Source organism: Octopus bimaculoides, chromosome 11, assembly GCF_046866305.1.
Source record: "Octopus bimaculoides isolate indiv1 chromosome 11, ASM4686630v1, whole genome shotgun sequence".
In the NCBI taxonomy this organism is placed as follows: Eukaryota; Metazoa; Mollusca; class Cephalopoda; order Octopoda; family Octopodidae; genus Octopus; species Octopus bimaculoides.
This window is the reverse complement of record NC_142938.1, coordinates 54,220,081-54,243,146: the sequence shown is the minus strand read 5'-3', so window position 1 is coordinate 54,243,146 and position 23,066 is coordinate 54,220,081. Positions and strand designations below refer to the sequence as shown.

Here is a 23,066-nt window from a genome sequence, read left to right as displayed (position 1 = left end):
ATTACTAATGGATTTGTTCTTCAGATATTCAGAAAAGTCCAAAATTCTACAGATTTTTATACCAGAATCTTTATATTCATATTCAATTTTAAATCCTTTTAAATGGGTTAAATCTATTAAAATAAAATAATAAATATATATATTTAAATATGTATGTATATATATGTATGTATGCATGTATCATAATCATCCTCATCGTTTAACATCTGTTTTCCATGCTGGCATGGGTTGGATGGTTTGACTGAGGTCTGGAGAGCCAGCGGCTGCACCAGGCTCCATTCTGATCTGGCAAAGTTTCTACAGCTGGATACCCTTCCTAATGCCAATTACTCCAAGAGTGTAGTGGGTGTTTTTTACATGCCACCAGCACAGGTGCCAGTGAGGCAGACCTGACATCGATCACACTCAGATAGTGCTTTTTACGTACCACCAGCACGGGGTGGGGGATATCAGGGGGTACTGGCATCGGCAACATTCAGATGGTGCTTTTTACGTGCCACAGGCATGGGAGCCAGTCAGGGGGCACTGGTCACAGCTACAATATTGGTTTTACTTGACTCAACAGTTCTTCTCAAGCATATCATATTGCATGATGCATCAGGGGTACTCTTAACTGGGTCAGACATGCATGGCTGTGATCTCACTTTAGTTGCCAGGTCTTCTCAATCACAGCATATCCTCAAAGATCTTGATCTCCTGTGAGGCCCAATATTGGGAGGTCATGCTTCACCACCTTATCCTATGTCTTCCTGAGTCTACCTCTTTCACAGGTTCCTTCCACAGTTAGGGAGTCGCACTTCCTCATGCAGCTGTCCTCATCCATACGTAACACATGATCATGCCAGCACAGTCATCTCTCTTGCATACTACATTTGATGCTTCTTATGCCCAACTTTTCTCTCAGGGTGCTCACACTCTGTCGTGTATGCACACTGACATTACACATCCAGCGGATCATACTAGCTTCATTTCTTTCAAGCTTATGCTTGTCCTCTGCAGTCATGGCCATGTTTCACTGCTGTGTAGCATGACAGTTTGCACACATGCATCATACAGTCTACCTTTCATCCTGAGTGAGATGCCCTTAGTTGCCAGCAGAGGTAGGAGCTCCCTGAACTTTGCCCAAGCTATCCTTATTCTAGCCACTACACTCTCAGAGCAACCACCCTGACTACAGACTTGGTCACCTAAGGACATGCAACCATCCACTCCCAACTCCAGAGAACATTTACACAAAATTAAATGATGGAAACGTTTTCTCCAAATTGGATCTGTCTAATACTTATTTATTGATTAAAGTAAATGACAAATGCTCAAGGAATCTGACAATAAATACGCATAGAGGATTGTACAGATATACCCGGTTACCTTTTGTATTAAAGGTTGCACCAGCAATATTTCAGCAAATCATGGAAGCTATGTTATCTGATTGTGAATTTGCAATCCCTTATTTGGACAATATATAGATTAAGAGTAATTCACATGAACAGCATGTGAAGCATATAAAAATTGTGGTTAAGAAAATTAAACAGTACAGGTTTACTCTGAGTGAAGAAAAATACGAATTCTTTTTGCCTCAAATTAAGTACTAAGGGCAAATAATTGATAAAAATGGTAGATGGTCTGACCCATTGAGGGGAGATGCAATAAAGAATATGCCTGCTCCAACAAATATACCTACATTACAAGCATTTCTTGGGCTGGCAAGCTACTACCAAAACTACATTCCTCACATGCACAAATTAAGTGCTCCACTGAATGACTTATTAAAAAAGGAAGCAAAGTGGAATTGGTTGGTTAAATGCCACAACACGTTTCAAGAAATAAAAAAAATTCTAATTGCAGATTTGTCTCTAGTGCATTTCGATCCTGTAGCATCTGATCCTTTGGAGCAGTATTGCTACATGAATGGGAGCAGTTTTGCTACATGAATGGGAGCAGTTTTGCTATACGACATGTTTCATGTTCACTGATAGCAGCAGTGAAAAAATACAGTCAGATAGAAAAAGAAGCCTTATCAACTATCTTTGCTGTAAAAAAATTTCACAGGTTTCTACATGGTAGAAGTTTTCTGTTACAAACAGATCATTGACCATTGCTATCAATTTATGGATCAAAGAAAGTGTTACCTACCCATACAATGAACCAGCTACAACCAGCTATTACTAAATTACAATTTCAAAATGCAGTATATTCCATGGAAAAAAATTGGTCATGCAAACTGTCTAATTCCCCAAAATATGGAACCATTAGAAGATACTGTGATAGTCACACTGCAGACAGAAAATGAAATAAAAAGTATTATGACTAATGCTATCCAAGAACTGCCAGAGACTGCACAGAATATAAGAATAAAATTTGTAGGCGATGAACATATTATAAAAATGAAAGAAAGTTTAAAAATAAGCGGAATGAAAATACAAATTCGAGTAGTTTCTCAATATGCAACGATATTCTGATCTATGCGCCAAGTGTTGTAGTACCGAGTAGATTACAGAAATGTGTATTATTATTTGCCTTATTTACAGTTGATGGATATTTGTCCTCATCTTGTTTGTTGTTAACACAACGTTTCGATTGATGTACTCTCCAGCCTTCATCAGGTATCATGGGGGAATTTCAAACAGTGCTTACTATCTAATTATGGTAGACAGCTGTACAGAGTGGCCAGAGGTATGCAGGTGCAATAAACCGACTACTAAGACAACTATAAAGCTTCTATATGAATTGTTTGTGTGATACAGTGTTCCAGACACGTAGTCAGAAATTCATAGTTTGGTCTTCGAAGTCAAGGTACAGTTGACAGTTCGAGTGAGTGTATTAGAAATATTGATTGTTGGTTAATAAAAGATTGTTGGTTCGCTGCGTGTTTGTTATTGTGTTTGTTAATTTTTTTTATCTATTGTTGACAATAGCAACCATACTATGATATTGGAGGTATAAGGATATAACATTTACATATTTATCACAAGAAGAATAGTCCTGCCTTTTACAAAAGTCTTTGTTCCAAAAGAAAAGAAATTTTATTGATAATCAAAACCAGACTTCAGACTCAGCTTACAAAAGAATTGCCTCTTATTATTCTGGTCTTGGAATATAGTACAGAATATTAAAATTAAATGAAATATACAATAATAACAGATAAAACATCACAATATTCAAATCTTAAGAACTAGATCTGACATAAAATTTAGTACAAAACCTATATAAAAACTAAATTTCTTAATTTGCTTTAAGAAATGGAATCTTTGTCTATGCAGCAAACATTTTTTGATGGATATGCACCACTTGATTATAACATAATGGCTTATAGAAATTAAGAGAAATTTTCTTACTTGCATTCCACACAGCTTTTATTCCTATTTTGTCTTTTCGCAGGAAATCTGTTAGTTCAAGAATCTCTGGCTTTTCTGGGTACTTTCCATTAGGAAAAGGTTTGAAGACATCCAAATCCTCCTGACAACCTGAAACATGCAAAATGTTTCTTTGAAATCTACTGACATTATAGAAAACTAATTTTTACATCATTAATAGTTCTTGGATAAGCATGGACATTCCTGTTGTAGATGACAGGTGAGGGTTCAGCAATTTCTGCATGAATGATTTGTTTATAAAGATCAAATGTTTGTGCTGTACATAAGCTCGCTCCCTCCATCAAATCAACATTGCATGTACCCATGCACACTGTGCTACACATCAGATGTCAAAGTAATTGCAGAGTAACATGAGACAAAGTGTTTTTCTCAAGATCACCATGTGCAACTTGGTCTAGGAATCAAATCAACAGTTTTGAAATTACAAGGGCAACACTCTCACCACTGAGCCATATGCTAACACTCTTGGATATTATATAAGGAGAAAAAGCATGGAATAAGGGGCTAAAGCACTTAGTTGAGATAATTAACCATTCTTATCATTATTTTCTAATTTAGTTGATCATATGAAATATGTAAATCTTGTTTAAATGAGTTTATCAACATAAAGTTTTAGTTTATAAATTATAGAAACAGAACACGCCCTCTACACCTACCACTAATTTCTTTAAATTCTATCAATATATACTCCCTTCACAACTAAACTATGTAATGTCAGTGAGACAAACTTCATTTGTAGATTGCATCTATAAACCTTATCCTGTCTACATACATTATGGAAGCAACATTTTTACCCAGTAGTTTCAGACTGCCATTGTCAGCCCATTGGTAGAGCAATATATGGTCCCTCAACTGAAAAACTGATGCAGGATAGAGGGGGTTACTTAGACTATCCCAAAACACTCTAGAGCTGGTAGTGACATGATAAAATTAACCTGGTCAACAATGAGGCTGGCAACAGAAAGGGTTTCTAAAGGTAAAAACCATGCCAAATAAATGAATAGAGGTTTGGAAGTAGGACTCTTTAATCTCACAACACACAATCTCTCAAGTACCAGTGGCATAATAAATTGCATTCAATCAATGTTATATAAAGTAGTTGTGATAAAAGAATCTGGTTGTAAAAAACTTCCCAAACAGGAGGAAGGGAGAAAAAAAAGAACAAAATGAAGATTAGAGAAACTACTTTAGTCCTACATCAAACAATTTCTCTAGTTTCAGTGGCATGATAAAAAGTATTGATGCTGTGGAATGGTTGGTGACAGAAAATGTATCAAGCTAGCTATAAAGACATACTAAAAATAATATGTAATTAACAACAGCAGACTGGGTTAGGTTTTTTTTTCTTCTGTTGTTGTATGTGCCAGATAATGAAGGAGCATGACATGACGCAGTCAAACCTGTCTAATCCATGGGAAAACACTCACGCAAAACAATATTTTTTTACAAAAGCATACTAAATTAGTCTTTGTTCAATTAAGATATTTAAACGGCTGCGAATTTACCATGTCTTCTGATCTTTCTGTATATCACGAATAACTCTGTCTGTCTGTCTGTATATATATATATATATATATATATATATATATATATATATATATCATCATCGATTAACGTCCGTTTTCCATGCCAGCATGGGTTGGACGGTTTGACTGAGGTGTGGAGAGCCAGCGGCTGCACCAGGCTCCTATCTGGTCTAGCAGAGTTTCTACATCGGGATGCCCTTCCTAATGCCAACCACTCCAAGAGTGTAGTGGGTGCTTTCCATGCAAGTGCAACAGTTACTAACTGATGCAGTAGAAACATGTGTAGGTCTATTTGAAGCTTTATTATTATTTTCATTGGTATTAAATACACCAGGAAATCTATACGGTTAAAGGTAATATATTTAGAATTATCCAACAGAATATAGCTCTAAATTCTTATCATATGAGAATTATTACTGGATTTGTAAACTAACTGTTGAATAACCTATTTTGAATACTTAACTGGGAGCAAACCAGTGAACATTTGGAGAAATCCCTTACTAATTGCCAATATATATATATATCTTATCTTGTCTATCCTTATAAAAAGCAAAGTTGTTTGTATGTTGACTGCTGAAAACACTAAATAAAATTGATAATATTTCAAATTTTTTGTGTCATTTAAATTAATTTAACCATTCTGCAGATAACTGCTCTTATTTTCGAAAAACGAAATGTGTGTGTGTGGGGGGAGTTGGTAATGTATTGGCTCCTATTTCTAGCAATCCACGTACTGTCGATTTCATTGTAATGCTTTTTACACCTATCACACAATTCACCTCCAACTCTCTCTAAGTTTATACATTACATTTATTCCTTTGAAGTCATTGCCAGTCCTCTGCTTTCTCTATGTCTATCTCTATGTCTCTATCTCTTTCATTATCTCCCTCCCTCTCTCTCTCTCTGGTTGTATATGTGTCACTCTCTCACTACTTCTACCTATTTTTCTCTTTAGAGAAAAACCAAGTGAGAGAGAGAGAAAGGGGGTTAAAGAGAGTAAACACGGGAGACACCACACCAGATCTCTGCTTTCTCTCTATATATATGTCTCTCTCTATATACCTCTATCTCTTTCACTGTCTCTCTTTCTGTGGTTGTATATGAGTCTCTCTCACTACCTCTACCTCTTTTTCTCTGTAGAGAAAAAATATCTGAGGGAGATAGAAAGGGGGCTAGGGAGAAAAACATATACAGGGTGCAGTGAATAAATTATCATCTAAATTACACAAAAATTAAAATAACACTGACATCTCATTTTAACAGATATATTTACCAAAATTACATAAAAATATCTTGAAATACTAAAGAGTAAATTCATTCAACAAAATCACCATTGGCTTCAACCACAGCCTCCAGATGACTTCGGAATCTCCTGCAACTCTTCTGGACGGTCTCCTTGTTTAAGTTGGTGAATGTTGCTATAATCCTTGCTTTCAGTTCATCCTTTGTGTTACAAAGAGTTTTGTTGGTCTCTCGTTCAACTGCATCCCACACATAATAACGAAGGGGGTTGTAGTTTGGGGAGTTAGGTGGCCAGATGTTAGGTGTGATGTGCTTGCAGAAATTGTATAACAGCCATGACTGTGTTCTCCTGCTTGTGTGGCATGGTGCAGAGACCTGTTGCCAAACATAGGGTCTTCCAGCAGCCACCCTCTTGACCCAGGGCAGCGCTACCTCCTCCAGGCACTTGATGTAAGCCTCTGTGTTGAGTCTAAGGCCATGTGGAAAAATGAATGGAAACATAACACCACCATCAGTAGTAATCACTCCAAACACCATGATGTTGATTGGATGTTTGATTTTTATCACTCTCAGTACATGTTTTAGGGACACAGCAAGCCAATGTTTCTGTGCGTTTACCATCTGATCCTGGTAGAAATTTTTCTTGTCTGAGAAAAACCAAAGCATATTCGGTTGGAGCGGGTGCTTGAGTTTGTTCAAAAGCTTTGTAGCGCAGTCTCTCCTCTTGTCTTTGATGGCTTGGGATAAAAATTGTCCCTTTCTCATCTTATCTGAGGAATACTGAATGAATTAAGACACTAGGATATTTTCCTACTTTTCTTAACATGAAACCAATGCTAACCTTCATTCACAAATAAAAAAATTACACACACACACACACACATGCACAAGTATTTTGTTTAATTTCATGTCAGTCACCATTTGCTAATGTCATCACCATTGTTATGCCCACTTTACTATGTTTGTACCAACATGTATATCAAAGTCACCAACCATGATAAGCGGATGTCACAGAAATAGTTCTTTTGCTCATCTCTCAATCCAGACTGAGGTGTCTCAGTAGATATAACAACTGCTTTTGTTTCTTACCTAATTTAAAATTTATTCTGTTACATACTCTGACTACCTCAACCACTCTATTCAATTTCTTTGCATGCAACATACTTTCCCAACCTACAGTCATGTAGTTACCCAACTAAAAGAATTTGTACCAGTGTTCATTGCCTGCGAAGAGTCTGGCAGAAGCTCCCCTGCCTATCAACACTTTGAGCCAGCACACATCTACCTTTCTTCTCTCTAACATCACTACAATATCTCCAGATCTATTCTTCATCACATCAACATAATTGTGCCTCAAATAGTTTCTATGGTAGTCATGACTGGATTGCTGATATGGAATAACTGAAAATTGTAAAATGCTAAATTCTACACGTCTTTCAATATAAAAGAAAAAATAGGTGCATTAATATGGATAAATATGATTCTAGTATAATTTTTCAGTCTTAAAGGTAGTTTAATTAAATACTTACAGCTTGTCTTATAAAGATAATAAGGTGCCTGAAAAAAAAAAAAAGAGGAATTAAAAAAAATATTTCACTTCCTGGGAATTTTAATTTAACTAAAACATTTAAAAATGAACAATTAAAATATGTTGTGATTGTAAGGCAAGCTATAAATAGGTCAACTCTATCCCATCTTTTATTTAGACATAATGTATCTAGGACAAAATTACCCTTGTGACCTTCCACCTTTAAGACACTACAGTGTGTTTTAAGGAAGATTTGGCTGCTATTTTTTAACAGTTTGAGTAACCATAGAGTTTCCTGTTAGTTTGATGAAAATAAATATATGGCTGCAAGAAAATTATTAACTTGTGTGTGTGTATATATATATATATATATATATGTAACGATGAAGGTTTTGTGTGAAAGCTGCAATTCTCTTGTTCGGGGTCACCAATTGTAACGGTATTATGATGAACAATGAACAGTGATCGAAGTTGTAAAGAAATATTTCTTTACCATTACTTTAATAAATGCCATATCACGACGGGTAGGTTAGTGTAATAGTATAACACAGTTCATAAAGCATGTAAGGTAAAGAAAGTTAATTTCGGCCTGTATATGTGTGTACACGATCTTGTAGCAGTATATAGACAGAGATATGGTAATGTTGCAGAGAAAAGAAAGTGAGCTAGTGAAAGTTATAGAGTAGAGTCGAGGGAAATTGTGTCTCATAGTTGGCTGGTTGTAACCTTCTTTCTCCCTCTGGTTGTTTGTCTTTAGTGGCTGCCTGCTTGTGACCATGACTCTAGATGTCCATTCACTAACTAATTGAGTTGTCACTAGCTGCTTCGCTCTGTTGTCACCAAGTGACTACTCTCGTTGAGTCATCACCGACTGGTGACTAAACTACATTTTTCTTGGGGTTTCCTTGCTCTTATAACAATCTAGAAGGATAGATATATTATTGAGAACAATAGATTTAGTTAGTAGTCTTGTCATCTCTATTCTAAATTTTGGTGATGTAAAAGAGGTTAGAAAGGGTCAAGTGGTGAAGACATTGTTTCGGCCTAGCTAAAGGCATCTGGAAAATATTAAACTGTTATAAGAGAAAAACCATTGTTCCACCGTGGGAAAAGTTCTGTTGCAGTGTTAATTTAAATTTGGCTATAGTGGATCGAATCCACTTCATGCATGCAAGATCCACTACATCACTCTCCTCGCCAGTGAGGTTCCTGGAAGGGAAACGAACGAACAAAGGAGACAAAAAATAATGTATGGTTGAGGAGAAATTTTGCATATCAGGAGAGAGGATCGTTGAAGTGTATACGGGACAGTGTCGCTTTGCGTGCTAAAATGTGTGCAGTTAGTGACTGGGCAGTACAGCAAATTGGTGCGTGTGTGCGCGTGAGGGCGTATACAGGAGTGCATGGGGCACGTTTCGAAATTGCTCAGGTGAGCGAGTGAATGCATTCTCAATCCGTGATAAGAAAGATCTTCCTGCAGGGTTGCACTGTGTGAAATGCCTTGAAGGTGAAATGCCTTGAAGGTGAAATGCCTTGAAGGTGAAATGCCTTGAAGGTGAAATGCTCGAAGTGAAATGCCTTGAAGGTGAAATGCTCGAAGTGAAATGCGTCTGGTGCTGTTGTCGTGGTTAATTGCTGAGTTAGCAAGGACGACAGTGTAAGCATGCTGGAGTGATGCGCGAGACAGTTCATTTTTTCTGCTAATTACGTGAACAAACAGGGGTCTAACGGAGGAAATTATGTTTAAACATGAGCGCAGAGCATGTGAACATCCGACGTGCTTTGAGTCGGGATTGGAATCGAGGTGATGCAGATGTGTTGCAAAACAAGGCTGTAGATGCATAATACAGATGCATGAGTGCAATAGAGCTTGCAAGGCTGAGGCTAATGCTAGTGCATTGATTACAAATACAGTGTACAGTATTGAATATGCCAGTGATTAATGCAGTAAGGCTGAGGCTGCCAGCCAGTGCATGAGGTATTATAAGCCTCGATCATGCAGGAAGAAAAGTGTGGCATGCTGGCGCGTTGTAAGGGACAAACAACTTTCTCTATGTATGCGTGACAGACATAGAGTCTTACAGAGATGAGTTGTGTCTACAAGGGCGCATTGAGCATGGAAAACAAACGAGGAAGGTTTGTGTGGTGCATGAATGTGACATAGTTAGCCTCTGTGTATGAATCATATGTGTAGATGCGTGCGCAAGGCCATAAAAATTCTTGAAGATTCATAATTTCTGTATTTTTCTACGTGGAAAATGAAAAACAAAATGCTCACTAGCGAACGGGGCGGGGCAGGGGAGAGGATTCAGAAAATTCATATTGGGAATGTTCCGAGTCCTCTCACCACTTCCCCGTCCGTCGGCGAATTTTTTTTTTTTTCATTTACTACACATTATTTTACACCCAGTACACTATTATCTTTTTTTTTTTTCCAATCTTTGTGACAGAGAGTAGGTAGGGTGCGGACTTGGATAATTCACATGATCCAGTAACCCTACTTCGACACCCGGTCACAAAAATGAAAAAAAATAGTGTAATAGGTGTTACATGTAGTAAACGAATATGAAAAAAAAAAAATGCGCGTTGGCGAACGGGAGTGAGGAGACGACTCGGAAAATTCACACGATCAATCTCACAGGATCCGAAAACTCAACGTTAACACCCGGTCGCAAAAATTGCAAAATAAAAAAAAATAATAAAGTGTACTAGGTGTAAAATAATGTGTAGTAAACGAATATGAATTTTAAAAAATTCGCCAACGAACGGGGAAATAGTGAGAGGACTCGGAACATTCCCGATGTCAATTTTCGAGTCCTCTCCCCCGCCCCCGTTAACCAGCGCTCATTTTTTTTCATATTCATTTACTACATGTATTACACCTATTGCACTTTACTTTTCAATTTTGTGACCGAGTGTCGAAGCGGGGTTACCAGATCGTGTAAATTATCCAAGTCCGCACCCCACTCACACCTCGTCACAAAAATTGAAAGAAAAATATGAATATGAAGAAAAAAAATTCGCCGACGGACGGGGAAGTGGTGAGAGGACTCGGAACATCCCCGATGTGAATTTTCCGTGTTCTCTTTCATGTTGTTGTACACCTATTGCACTATTTTTTATTTTTTTGCTACTAAACAACTACTAAACGACACGATTTCTGAAAAAAACTTCCTTTTAAGTTTATTTTAGCAAAAATAAGGCAAGACTTCCGCCCTGCCCCCATCAAACCACCCTTAAAAAATTTTTTTTTTTGACACAAACCCCACTTTTCAGCTACGGGGAATACGAATCTGTAAAAAAATTGGCAGGAATCGGCATTTTTAAATTACTCCCCCTATCCATTTCCTTCATTTTTTTTTTTTTTTATATATACAAAATATGCGGAAAAATATGGAGATTATGATTCTCAAAAAAATTTCCAAAAATTTTTGTAAAATTTTTTTTTAAGAATTTTTATTATTTTTTTTAAATATGCGGAAAAATACGAACATTATGATTCGGACAAAAATTTCAAAACATTTCTGTAGTTAGGGTTACGGTTAGGGAAAAAAAAAGTCAAAATTGAAGAATTTTGGGGTGAAAGGCGGCGGAGAATTTAACAATGCCGATTTTTGGCAAATTTCCAGAACCTCCGTATCCGAAAACGGGGGTTTTCGGAGAAAAAAAAAATTTTTTAATAAACAAATTTGGGAGAAAATATGGGTGGGGGTCGGGCGGAAGTCTTTCCAAAATAGATGTTTGATAGATGCTACACAGAAAGAATCGGAAGGTAATGGGTTGTATTCAAATTCAAAATGCAAACACTCATTTACGGTTTCAAAACAACGCCGAACAAACGTGTAATACAGGAAAATTCACTGTGTGTAAACAATCAAAATTTAGAACTTCAGTCAGACAGGAATAACATAGCAAGACATGAATACATTCGGTTGCACTAAGTTTTACAGGTTCTTTAATGTGGTACTGGATATCAATCCCATAGTACAAAGCCGGACTAGTCTTGTTGAAGTAGTCAATTTCAAACGATATAATAAGCTTCATAGCGGCTTAAAAAAGACGAATGCCAAGTGAAGATGTGGGCATAATGATTTTGACTTGCTAAAAAAAACTTAGTTCAGTAGTCATAGTGACTAAGAAATGGAACAAGTTATCTTCCAGGTTCCAGATGAAGCTGACAAAATGAGAAGCTTGACAGTACATTGTTAACGGTTCAATGTCTTCACAGCAACTAACTCAACTTTTAGCTTTTAGAAAACGCTTTAGACTTGGCCGAAAATTGTTCTTTGAATTTGCGCAACGCCAACCTTAACTAGTCAGCATCTGTCGCAAACTAACTCGTGCTCCAGTGAGAGAAAAAAAAATTATCATGACTTACAACATTACACCTCAGCAGACTGAAAGTCGATTGTAAAACAAACAATGAGTATAAAACAATTGTCTCGCAAAAACACGTGTTTACAGCAAGAACTAAATGTGCATACAAGTGCAGGAAAAAGGAAATGCAACACCATATAAGCATGAATAAACATTGCAATATCAAAATAGAAATAACATCCATAATGGCAGAAAGTATATATCCTGATAAATATAATGCAAGCTGATAGTAGCCGCAGGAAACAAATTAAAGATGTGTTTGGCACTATTTTCATGCACATTTGCTAAAATTAGCAAGGACAACAGAATTGCATGCAGGCACATTGTAACAGACAAACAACCTTTTCTATCAATTACTTGACCAACCATGGGTCCAACAGAGGCAAGCTGTGTCTGACAAGAGCGCAATGAGCATAAGATGATATCCGTATGTACAAGGTGTCAGGCAATAAAGCAGTAAATTCGATTTCCGAAGCAGACGACAAAGAATTTATAGGCAGGTGAGACAATACATCTGTCGCAGTATTGCAGGGACTTGAGATATGCTGTATATCAGTTGAAAACTGAGGGATGAAATCGGTGAATATTTTTCTGGCTTTGATCGTAAGGCAAAAGTAAGAGGCTTATGATCTGTGTAGAACGTGAAATTTCTTCCCACAAGAATATGCCAAAATGTTTTATGGCGAGGTAAATGGCCAACAGCTCACGTTCAAACATATTGTATCGTGTCTCGGCAGGTTTCAACTTCCGGGAGAAAAATGCAATATGTTGTAGCTGTCCTAAATGAAACGTCTTTAAAACTGCACCTACAGCAGTGTCTGATGCATCAACCACAAGCGAATGCTTTGTATCGGAGACATGGTGCGATAAGAGGGACGATTTAGCAAGTTCATCTTTTGCAGAATTGAGATTTCACCTGAGTCAAAGTCAATACAATATCCTCATTTTTCTTTCGACGATTCTTTAACACTTCATTAAGAGGAGACAGCAGTACAGTGAAGAATAAAGCATCTATAAAAATTCAATAGGCCGATGAAATGATGCAGCTGATGAAGAGAAGGAAGAAGTCTTCAAAAGCCTGCACTTTCTCAGGAATAGGTCGAACGCCCTCACTGTCAATAAGGTGACTGAGAAACACAAGAGGAGAAAAGCCAAAAACATATTTAGCAGGGTTAAGTTGCACTTTATAATCCTGAAGGCGCTGGAAAAGCATCTTTAAATTATGAACATGCTCTTCAGCAGAAGATCTGGCCATCAGATCATCAATATAAGCATAGACGAAATCCAGTCCACGAATGACAGTCTATGACCTGTTGAAATGTACTGGCAGCATTTCGGAGGCCAAATGGCATGGTTAAGATTTTATAAGAATTGGATGAGATATAACGGCTCGGCCACCTCTCCCCAGTTCTTATATTAATCATTAAATCCAGAAATACAACAATTTCAAAAGAGCCAAATGGCGTTGTTATTGCAGTTTTCGGAATATCCTCCGGGTTGACTGGAATCTGATGATACGCTCGCACCAAATCGAGCATAGAAAATACACTACATCCATGCAAAGATGAAAAATCATGCAGAAGAGAAATAGGGTATCTATCACGGACTGTCATGGAATATAACCTTCTAAAATCCCCTGTCGGTCTCCAATCTCCAGAACCTTTAGGAACCATATGCAAAGAATAGGCCCAAGGACTTGTGGAAGGACGAATAATTCCCAGCTGTAACAAATGATCAAACTCAGCCTTTGCTGCCTTTAATTTATCCGGAGGAAGACAACACAGACGCGAAAAAAAAAAAACGGTGCACCACTCGTGGAAATAAAATGTTTTGTAGTATGAGTAGGACCACTCATATGGAAGTTCAAATTAGTAAGCTCTGCGAAAGAGTTTAAAAGGGAATGCTACACGTCTCCTGAAACAGCGATAAAAAATGTGGGGCTAACAGCGGAGTATTCAAAATTCTTTCCTACAATTGAAAGGAAAATGGATATCTTTGAATGAAATTTTATATACATACCTTTCAAACAGCATAGATTACGATTATAAAGAAATTTGTGGAGAAAATTTCTTTCGGGGTGGGGGGGGGGGTGACTTTCGAAGAGAAAGACATTCATAAATTATTTTTTTTGCTTGAGTGTAATGGAAATAACTTATAAAAAAAAATTTTTAGATTCATTTATTTTTCGCTTGAGTAATAGAAAAGGTTTTTTAAAAAGATCTCGACGGTGGAGATGTGCTAAAAACAACAGCTAAATCGCCCTTAACTTTTTTACCATAGTGAAACCATATTCAACACCGTATTTATGAATTTGTTTTACCATGATACATGGGATCTTTTTAAAAACCTTTTCCCATTACTCAAACGAAAACTAAATGAATCTAAAAATTTCTTGTCAAATTTATTTCCATTACACTCAAGCAAAAAATAATTTATGAGTTTGTTTCTGTTCGAAAGCCCTCTCCCTACCCCCTCCGAAAAAAGTTTTCCCCACAAATTTCTTCATAATCGTAATCTATGCGATTTGAAAGATATTTATAAAAAATTTCTTTAAAAGATATCCATTTTCCTAAAAGTTGTGGGGGGGAAAAATCAGATCTTGCGAATTTTTCGAAAGTCCTCGCCTCCCCCCACCCCCGTTCGTTTGCGCAAATTTTTTGCTTTCATATTAGTTTAATACATATTTTTGGAGTCAATATAGAGTTTAAGCTCCATTCATAAAAAAAAACACCCTACTAGGTGTAAAAAAAATTTGTAGAAAACGAATATGAAAACAAAAATTTGCGCAAATGAATGGGGGAGGGGAGAGGACTTTCGGAAAATTCGCAAGATCTGATTTTTCCCTCATAACTTTCAGGAAAATGGATATATATTAATGAAATTTTATAGAAATACCGTTTAAATGGCACAAATTGCGATTATAAAGAAATTTCTGGGGAAAACTTTTCCGAAGGGAAGGAGAGAAGATTTAGGAAAATTCACACGATCCATTCCCCCCACACCTCATAACTTTCAGGAAAATGGATATCTTTCAATTAAATTTTACAGAAACACATTTCAAACAGCATAGATTACGATTATAAAGAAATTTGTGGTGGAAAATGTTTTCCGAAGAGGTAGGGACTGTCGGAAAATTCACACGATCCGTTTTTCTCCCTCATAACTTTCAGGATCTAGTTTAGCGCCCGGTCACCAAAACGAAAAAGTAAAAAAAAAAACAAAAAAAAAAAACAGTCTAATAGGTATAAACATTTTTTTTTTAAATAAACCGTATAGAAAATGGATATGAAAACAAAAAATTGTACAAACATGCATGTACATACCTTCGTCTTGGCTAGTAATTATTTGACGGCAACGATTCGAGAGAGGAAGGTATAACTTGGCTGCCTCTATAAAGAATTTGTGCAATAGACTATCTTCATATTGTTGGCTATCTTCAAAATTGTTAGTGTGAATCATTTTCGCATCGTTGTTTTAATGTCCTCTCCCCACCCCTTCGCAAAAATGTTTTACCCACAAATTTTTTTATAATTGTAATCTATGCTGTTTGAAAAGTGTTTCTGTAAAATTTCATTAAAAGTTATTCATTTTTCTGAAAGTTATGAGGGGGAAAAAATCAGATCAATTTTCAGAAAAGCCAAATAACTTTAAAGTTATTTGCCAATTAAAGTAAAATTATTTGCCAGCGTAATGTGGCAGTCCCGGTTGGGACGAATGCTACTGTTGTTTAGCCCCAGGAGACACACAATCTGTGTGCTTATTGTTGTATTTCCCTCGTGGGACTCTCGCAGAGATAACACAACGAGTTGTACAATTTAATTATTACATTTATTATTCAATTACATACAAAGAACGCACTCACCCAATGTTCGTTATAAATAAACAAGAATCATGCCCGCCATATATATCAATGACATTTTACTACGACGGTCACACAAGACAACAACAATGAAACAATGAACTCAGACGAACCACAGTGAAACACGGAACGTCAGACGAATTACATATCTAACAATCCATATAACACCTCCCCACTGAAATTGATGCTACACAAGAAGTATCAACAGCAAAGTCTCTCTTGGGTTTTACGGGTTCTCTTGGACCGTCTTGGGTTGTCTGGTCCATACTCTGGAACGGGTAACATGGTCTTGGGTCTGGTTTGTCTTTGAGTTAGTGGCACAGTTAAACTATGAGCATCTTGGGAAACTTCACCTAGGATCGCCTTGACCAGCTCAGCTTTTGTGATTCTTTTCACAGGAGTTTGTGAGTGGCCATTGCGTTGCTGGTGTTGTTTTTTTCTATACACCGCTTGCAAATGTCACTTTTTGTCACAAAAATGACATTTGGTTTCCTTGAAAGGACAGTCTGTTGCTTTGTGGACCTTTCCACATCGGTAGCATTTCTCCTGGTTTGTGGAATAAGACTGCTGATGTTTCTTTTGAGGACTCTTATTCTTGTTCTGTTGGACCTTGTAAACTTGCTTGGTTTTGGAACCGTATACAGTTTCTTTTGCAACCTTTGCTGCGTCTTCAGTCTCGATGGCAACTTGGACAGCACGGGCAAAATCTAATTCTGTGTCTTTTATCTTAAAAAGCGCCTTCAGAACCGCTTCATTATTGACTGAACATATGAATCTCTGTCTCAGAGCTTCATCCTGTGGGTTGGTGATCGACGGAAAATCACAGGTAGCTGCATCCTGGCGTATACGTGCTGCCAGCTCCTGGAGAGTTTCGCCTGGCTTCCGCTGCATATCACTCCAAAACTTGAAACGCTCTCTCACAATGAAAAGTTTAGGGTCAAACTGTTCCTTCATGAAGTCAACGATTTCGTCCATTGTCAAGTTGTTGATATCTTTAGGCGGATTTTGTTGGGTAGCCAGATTAGCAAGTTGTTTGTAAACAGTAGCAGTCTGATTGGTCAGGAACACTTGTGCCGTGCGTTTTTCAGGTACAGCATTAGCAGCCACAAACGTACGGAATCTTGACCAGTAATCAGGCCATAGTTCTGTCGCTGAATCAAATGCAGCAAATGGTGGAAACGACACCGTTGTCGAAGCAGCTGAAAAATAGCCACTAGGATCGCCTTCAACTTGTCGAGCACCAAACAGTTTTAACAGAGCGTCCATATCTCTCTGATGTTGTTGCATTTGCTTTTCCATTTGTTCCCTAAACAATTTTATAAGTTCTACTGTCTGTTTTTCAGCCATTGTTATTACGATGAATAATTTTACGGTAAAGTAAGCATGTATCCTATCGGCGACGCCAATAAACTCTGTTGTATTTCCCTCGGAAGACTCGCAGAGATAACAACGAGTTATACAAATTTAATTATTACATTTATTATTCAATTACATACAAAGAACGCACTCACCCAATGTTCGTTATAAATAAACAAGAATCATGTCCGCCATATATATCAATGACATTTTACTACGAGAGTCACACAAGACAACAACAATGAAACAATGAACTCAGACGAACCACAGTGACACACGGAACGTCAGACGAATTACATATCTAACAGTCCATATAACACTTATTATTTTCGAACAGGGGAGTTTAGCACCCCCACCCAACACAAGTACCGTAAATCCTCGAGTATAGTCCGCTCTTGAGTATAATACGCAGGGGATTTTTAGGGAGCTGTACCTCTGAAAAACCTAAACCTTGTGTATAATACGTACCTCTTAATATTTTTATTATGATCACGAAGGATCGAAAACACAGATGGGTACAATACAGGACAAACAAATGAACAAAATGTGCGAGTTCTATGATTTTTTAAAAAATTACGATAGTCTTAATATGTACAATATATGTTCATTGACTTTTTTTTTTCCTCTTTCAATTATACAGGCATACATATGCGTATACACACACACATCCATACACACATACATATATATATATATATATATATATATATATATATACATACATACATACATACACATATACACACATATATACACCCACACATACATATACATACATACACACACATATCCATACCTACACATACACACGCATATACCTAAACACGTATATAAAATAACAAAAAGATTGGGTTTTTCAACCCGGCAGCCTAATACGTACCTCTTCTGTAACTTGAGTCAAGGAGGTCTATATAACGTCCTTGTTTTGTAAATGTATATACCGTAACGTCCCAAATTATTATTGTATATATAACATAATGCAAACGTGTAGCTTTTTTGTGCACTTTGTTTGCAGAAAATAAAGAAATAACAGTATTAACGTCAGTGAAAAATAAATATTAAGTAAATTGCCTTTACATATTTATCACTATCAGTTACAAAAGCAAAAACATTTATTCAAATCCTTCAAATTCAACGTCACTTTCAACATCAAATAACTGTTCCATTTGTTCCTCCGTAAACATGTCAGCATCATTGTAGTGTAAATCTCAGTCATCGTCAGATTCATAGTCAACATCAGAAGATTCACTTTTATTTATTTCATCTTTCCATACAGCGTTATCCTGAGTACCATCCAGTGCAGACGATATACAACATTTGATAAAACTTTTCACAATAATCTGGGGATCAAGTTCATTCCATGCATACACGATCCATTTGCATATCAAAGTCAGGTCGGGAACGCGAACCCTTCCACCTTAAGAGAAAGGGTTCCCCCCACCCTTCTTTATCTTTGGCATCTGTTTAATTTCATCTTTATTTATTTTCCATAACCTGACATTACTTTCGTCAACATCAGATTTTCTTCTGGCGGCCCTATTACCATGCTCTTCAGCATATAATACAACTTCAAGTTTAAACATAGCTGAATAAGATTTACGAGGCATTTTATGGGCATGCAATGTATAAAATGTTTGCAAATTGTTTTTGTTACATGTTATTCTGTGTTCTGAATACTTTTATTTTAATAAATGTTGCTTACTGCAAGTTATGGTTGATTCTTTTATGACTTCATTGCTTTCAGGCTTAGCTTAAGGTATTTTCGCGCCCGACATCACAAAATGCGTCTGAATAAACATTGCCGGACAGCAAATAGAGACTCGGACATTGCTTAGAAAATATTTTTCATTTTTAATCTCGTATATAGTACGCACTAATGATTTTGACCTTTAAATTTTGGGGAAAAAATGCGGATTATACTCGAGAACTTACGGTAATAATTAACCCTATTTTGTTGCGTGGACCCTCAAAAACTTTATATGGACCCACAGGTCCGGGGCTAATGCAGAATCGCACCTCTCCTTGAAAAATGCATTTTTGAAAAAGATTTTTCGGATTCCTGCGTTTTAGATGTCGGAGATAAAGAATATGCGAAAGAAAACCTTTTCTAAAATTTTGAACTTTTTCATCCATTGTCTGCTTATCTATTTATCCCTATCCGTTTATTCATATTTATCTATCAATTGAATATAGACAGACATTAAAATGAAAAGAATTTGCATTTTACTTGTGTTTGCCTTAAACAATCGCAGATAATTAAATGTAAATTAAAAATCAAACAAAAAATTAAGAAAATAAATAAGTAAATGAGTGGAAACTTTACAGGTGAATGTGTTAAATAATAAAGTACTAAAAGAGAATGACTCTCCTCAGACAACAATATATACACCATTTTATGAGAAACAAACATTAATATGTTTAATAATTATTAGACATATTGAAGTTTGGGTGAAGCTGGACAACAACCACCCCACTACAAAAACAAACCTTTCGGAAATTTTTTTTTTCCTCAGCGCATTCCTGGGTTTTCGATGACGGAGATACCGAATATGCAAAAAATCACGTTTTCAAAATTCAAAATTTGCAATTCCCCCTTCCAAATTTTTTAATTTTAAACTTTTTCAAATTTTTTTTTTTTTTTTCAATCTACGTGGAAAAACACGGAGATTAACAATATGGCAAACAAAAATTTAATTAACTTCAAATTTTATATGAAAAATTCCAAATTTGATCCACACACCCCTCGCCACCCAGCAAAAGGGTGCGCAGCAATCTCTACAGCTCACCGAAAATGAACGGCTGAAGCAAGTGAAACAGCATGTGTTAGATACCTGTTGTATATGTCGGTCTGTTTTTTCGCTTTAAAGGTAAATGATTCTCATAGAAGCAAACACGATATTAAATAATTCTCCGTCATACGTCTACTAAAAACTTTAACATACTTCCAAAATTGATCCACACACCTCTGGTATGTAAAACATACTGTTTCACTTGTTTCAGCCGTTCATTTTCAGTGAGCTGTAGAGATTGCTGTTGTGGAGGCGCAATGGCCCAGTGGTTAGGGCAGCGGACTCGCGGTCATAGCATCGCGGTTTCGATTCCCAGACCGGGCGTTGTGAGTGTTTATTGAGCGAAAATACCTAAAGCCCCACGAGGCTCCGGCAGGGGATGGTGGCGAACGGATCTATTTTAAAACGGGGGCCACATTTTTCATTAATGTTTTACGTAGTGTTTTTGGTACGGAAAGACTTTCAAACTTCGTATACTTATCTATTTTGTGTTATAGAACAGAAAATTATTTTTGTATTCGAATTTATTTCATGTAAAAAATTGTCTTATTTCGATAATTTCAACCAATCACTGACAAGTATTCAGTTGTTTATATATACTCCTTTGGCTGATTAAGCGATGTAAAGCGTATTTAATCTCCATACCTTCGTTTTATTTGCTTTTTTCATTTTAAATTTGCTTTAACCCTAACCCTAACCATAGGGTTAGGGTTAGGGTTAATCGTTTCAGAATCGTTTGTTTATGCAGTCGGCACTTAATGTATATCGGCTGAATGGACGTCAGTGATTGGTTGAAATTACAGAAATACGACAATTTTAACATGGAATAACTTATGGATTTCTTTTCTTTTTAAGAAGACTAAGAGAAAAAGATGTTTTATATGACACATTCTACCAGTGTTCCAAGTTTCAAAGTGCTTCGTTAATGAAAAATGTGGCCCCCATTTTAAAAAAGATCCGGCGAACTCTGCTGTACTCTTCCACCACAGCTTTCTTTCACTCTTTCTTCCTGTTTCTGTTGTACCTGTAATTCAAAGGATCAGCCTTGTCACACTGTGTCATGCTGAATATCCCCGAGAACTACTTTAAGGGTACATGTGTCTGTGGAGTGCTCAGCCACTTGCTCGTTAATTTCACAAGCAGGCTGTTCCGTTGATCGGATCAACTGGAACCCTCGACGTCGTAAGCGACGGAGTGCCAACAAGAGATTGCTGTGCACGCGCACCTTTTTTGCTGGGTGGCGAGGGGTGTGTGGATCAAATTTAGAGTTTTTCATATAAAACTTGAAAGTAATTAATTTTTTGTCTGCCATATTGTTAATCTACGTATTTTTTCATGGTTTGTTGCATATTCGGAATCTCCGTCATCGAAAACAGAGAAACCTGCTGAAAAAAAAAATATATCGTAAATGTCGTTTTTTGTGGGATGACTGTGCGCCAGGTCCGTCGGAGGGGGTGGGGTGAAATTTGAAAAATTATAAATTTGGGGGAAGGAAGGTTGAGGTGGGCATTTTAAATTTGGAATAGGTGGTTTAAAAAAATTTCGAAAAGGTTCAAAATTTTAAATTGGGAAGGGAGAGGGGGAAATCTGAAAAGGTTTGGAGGGGGGGCATATTCGTAATCTCCGACATCTAAAACGAAGGAAACCAAAAATTTTTTTTATATATCTGGGAGAGGTGCCATACGGCCCCTGGTTGAGGACCACTGCTTTAGAGTTCAACACACCAACGAAGGGGCCTCTCCCTGCGTAAGCGCTCGAGGCTCGCTCGAAATAACAGTCAATTTCCTTCAAATTACTCCTAACCGCCTTAGATAAGGACACGTTGTGGATGCGTAGTTTTGGGCTCCGTGTTCAAAGGGAAAAGACGGGATGGTCACGGGTGAGATGCTTGAGCAGGCCTGGCCAAGCGTAACAGATTGTGGTTGTTAAGGTAGCATCCAACAGATGTCAGTCAATACAAGAAGATGAGTGATGCTTGATTGAACTTATATTTCTAACTTACGGTTATTGAATAGGGCGCTATTTTCCATTTTCATAACCTTTTTTCAATTGTATTTCACTCTCTTGGAGAGCTGCGTTTCTAAAGGAGCTCTTTAAATAGTATCATTGAACACATAATATATAAAATTATAGGTCGATTAGTTTAATTATAGTATAATCAAATATTAATTGCTTGCAGATTACTGTTAACTGTATTATTATTAACTGTATATAGATTAATATAGAATGGTTAAACAGGTAAAGTTCGTAGAAATAAATCGCTGCTAATTCATTTCAAGACTGTCAAATTTATAGCATAAATGATAAAATAAATTACTTCAGTTTGAAAGGAAAATTCAACTTGAGAAAACAAATATAAAAAAACAGTCATTTCAAAAGATGAAGCAGAAATACCTGGATAATGAGATAAAAATACATAAATTGCCAAGATGAAACTGTTGCATTAACTGTCATACTTACAATATATTTAGGTTCAGGGCACTCGGCGGAGTTATGAATAAACAACAGTGTCAGAATAAGTGCCGTTAAAAATTGTTCCATAGTGTCTTTCTGTAGCAAATTTAGTCGAGATTGAAATATTGATCCGGTAAATAAGAATAGTTTCAGTCAATTCATGGTCGGGAGAGTAACAACACTAGCAGCAACATTATTATATTGGCGTGTATCGTTCGAAATAAACTCAGAATCAAGATCTTCAGAATAAATAGACTGAAAAACAACAACAACAAAAATAATAATAAAAATTTTAAAAAAAGCTGCTGCGTTTAAGACCCGGATATATAAAAACATATTTAAAGAATTGTGAATATGTCAAAAATACAGTAATAGCGCTAGCAGGATCGTTAACTCGAGGAATTTATTTCGACTCGTTCTGCACTTTAATCTTGCCCATCCTATAACGGCAGCATGAGCGATCTTGAACTTTAGCTGCCCACATTGAAGCTTTTCGCTTTTAACTACACATTTTGGTTTACCACGTGACGGTTGGATGGATCAATCTAGCTTTACTTGGAC

General features: G+C 36.7%; 1 protein-coding gene across 2 annotated transcripts in view; it reads right to left on the bottom strand.

Annotated features, from left to right (window-relative positions):
* The window catches only part of LOC106875973 (uncharacterized), a 45,746-nt gene extending 22,680 nt beyond the window's left edge, over positions 1–23,066 (bottom strand). Inside the window, exons 1-4 of one of the 2 annotated variants that reach the window (XM_014924317.3) lie at positions 22,512–23,066; positions 7,672–7,699; positions 3,336–3,464; positions 1–113 (exon numbers count right to left, since the gene is read on the bottom strand). In XM_014924317.3, coding sequence (XP_014779803.1) covers positions 1–113; positions 3,336–3,464; positions 7,672–7,699; positions 22,512–22,592 — 351 coding nt within the window. In that variant the 5' untranslated portion in view covers positions 22,593–23,066. Of the gene's footprint in view, positions 114–3,335; positions 3,465–7,671; positions 7,700–15,909; positions 17,412–22,511 lie in introns of those variants that run through there. The other variant, XR_016243679.1, reaches the window with a different exon arrangement.